Source organism: Crocodylus porosus, unplaced genomic scaffold (genome assembly GCF_001723895.1).
Source record: "Crocodylus porosus isolate Cpor-Errol unplaced genomic scaffold, CroPor_comp1, whole genome shotgun sequence".
Taxonomy (NCBI): domain Eukaryota; kingdom Metazoa; phylum Chordata; order Crocodylia; family Crocodylidae; genus Crocodylus; species Crocodylus porosus.
The window spans coordinates 18,029,908-18,032,361 of record NW_017728926.1 but is presented as its reverse complement, the minus strand read 5'-3'; the positions used below and the strand labels follow the sequence as shown (position 1 = coordinate 18,032,361).

Here is a 2,454-nt window from a genome sequence, read left to right as displayed (position 1 = left end):
TCGCCGCCGCGCTTTCTAAGCAGCGCCGAGCCGCCCCTTGACACAGCAGAGCCCCCGCCGCTCGGCCAATCAGCAGCCGCCCGAGTGGGTGGGTTGGGGCTGGGGAGGAGGGAGAAGCCTGAATGTGACTCATTTTTTCGCAGGCCGCGGGCTCCGGCTTCTGCAGAGGCTTGAAGCGTGGAGGTGGGAGTAGGAGTGTAAAGTGGGGGGGGGGATGTAGCGTGAAAGGCCAAAATCGTGCCAGGCAGGGCTGTGAATCAGCGCTCCGGGGTGATTCAGCCGTGCAGGGACAGGAAGGAGAGGAGCAAGGAGAAGGGGATGGCGCGGGTCAGAAGCAGCACGGATCGGACACGAAACGCGGCGGGGGCCGCGGCGCCGAAATCGTGCGGCGCGGGGGCGGGCGAGGCACGCTTGGGGCTTCGGGCACTCGGGTCCTGGCAGAGCCCAGCCAGAGCCGTCCCCGGCGTTCAAACTAGGGACAGGTCCCTCGCCCGAGCCTGGGAAACCGGAGCGGCCGCTCTTCTTTTGACTCCAGAGCCCAGGCTGGACTGCAAACAGCACAGCCTGAGCCCACCCCCAGGGCTGGTAGGGGTTTGGGACAGGCAAAAGGAGTCTGAGTTCAGCAGGAAGTTTTGAAGCGAGTTTTGGGAGCTGAATGACGCGAGGAGCTCTGACAAATTTACCTGACACACACAGATTATTTTTGGGTCCTGTGTTGGGCGGCTGAAAGGCTGCTTGAAGCATATGGCACCCCCAGAGGCAGTCACTACGTGTGGGCATCGCAGAGGGCTTCACAGCTGGGAGAGTAAGATGCTGCTCCAAGCTTCCCTCTTCTGGCACCGAGGCCGCTCTTGTTCATCGCGGGATAGAGGGGCGCTATGCCCTTGGCTCCAAGGAGAGGCAATTCAACAGGGCAGCGCTGTGCAGACTGGAGAGCAAGACGATATTTTAAATAGAAATGACCATTTGTTTTATGCATCAGCTTTGGGGCACTCATACTGTGCCCGCTTATCAGAGGACCCGAGTACTGATGGCTTGCACGGCCGTCGCACGGAAGTCCAGCTACTGAGCATATTCTGAAAATCCAGATCATACTGTTTCAAATCTAGGTATCTAAAAATGACAGCTGCATCAAACAGACAGACAGACTCTAATCTACATTCTTTTAAGGCATTTCAAATCTAGGTACCCCAAACCAACAACTGTTACAACCACATACCCACAACTCCCCCATCCCTGCCCCTCTCCAGTCCTTGCCCTGACCTTTGAGGTTGGCATTTTTAGGACTTTTATAATTAAAGCCGCTTCCCTTTGAGTACTTATTACAAATGAAGCTGGACCCCAGAGAAAACAGCAGCCTGGCACTAGATGTAAAGGAGCAAAGGAAACCAACAGAAGGTGAAGTAAATAAGGGATATGACTTTCCAAAGTAGGAGGAAATCAAATGTCATTACTCAGAGGAAAAGAAAATAATAAATGAGGAAGCATTAGGCAGAGGAGGAGAGGAGGCGTTAACAAAGATTAGGGCTAATGCACGAGACAATGTAGTGGAATTCATTTATGCTGCACTGCCCTGCAGAAATCCTCCCTGCAGTTTAACACAGGCAGGAGTGAGGGAAGGGGAGAAGGGGTTATTTCAGCTTTCTGCTACAGAAGTTTTGCCGGTCACTTTAGAATCTATAGTTAGACGGCGTCAGCTAAAATTTACCATAACAGGCCTCTGCTGAGAGTGAGTCGCATTGCTTTCTGACTTGTTTGGAAGCTGCCCCTTAGGAAAATAAAACAAATGCTTGCAGGTATACAAACCAGAGCTCCAGCAGAGGAGCTCCCCTGATTCCCAAGGCAAAAATGCTGGTGGTTATCTGAAGACAGAAGGTGGAGAGGGGGAAAAGGGTGACAGCCCTCTGCAAATTTGTACCATTGCTCCCTAGGTTAACAGGGCGGCAGCAGAAGCTTAGCTGCTCAGCAGTTAGGTGGGTAGGAAGCTAGCTGTGGGGTAGGACCCAGAAAGTCCTAATGAATGGATCTGTGTCGTCCTGGCGAGAAGCGGGCAGCGGTGTCCCACAGGGGTCCTTCAACGTCTTTATCAATGATTTGGATGTGGGGGTGAAGAGCTCACTGGTCAAGTTCACAGATGACGCCAAATTATGCGGGAGCACAGTCACACTGGAAGACGGGCTGCAGATGTAGGCAGACCTGGACAGTTGGGCAGATCGGGACCAGATGAAGTCCAACGTTGAGAAATGTAAAGTGTAGGGCTGTGCAAAGCTTCGGGTGCCGATTCAATTTAGAGGAAATTTGGCTCAATTTGGTGGCCGAATCTCTGAATCCAAATCGAATCAGGGGACCAATTTAAAGGTCCGAATCGATTCAAAGCTCTCCAAATAGATTTGGAAGATTCAGAGAGCTTCTGTGATTTGGGCAGTCCTCGCTTGCTGCTGCAGGGACCCCCCG

At 52.9% G+C, this 2,454-nt stretch overlaps 1 protein-coding gene across 1 annotated transcript in view; it reads right to left on the bottom strand.

Moving 5' to 3' along the window:
- The window catches only part of TMEM201 (transmembrane protein 201), a 54,120-nt gene extending 53,972 nt beyond the window's left edge, over positions 1–148 (bottom strand). The window contains 2 exon segments of the mRNA XM_019541644.1: positions 1–4; positions 7–148. The exon segment at positions 1–4 is cut by the window's left edge and continues 184 nt beyond it. Coding sequence (XP_019397189.1) covers positions 1–4; positions 7–133 — 131 coding nt within the window. The 5' untranslated portion in view covers positions 134–148.
- Positions 149–2,454: the final 2,306 nt, after the last annotated feature.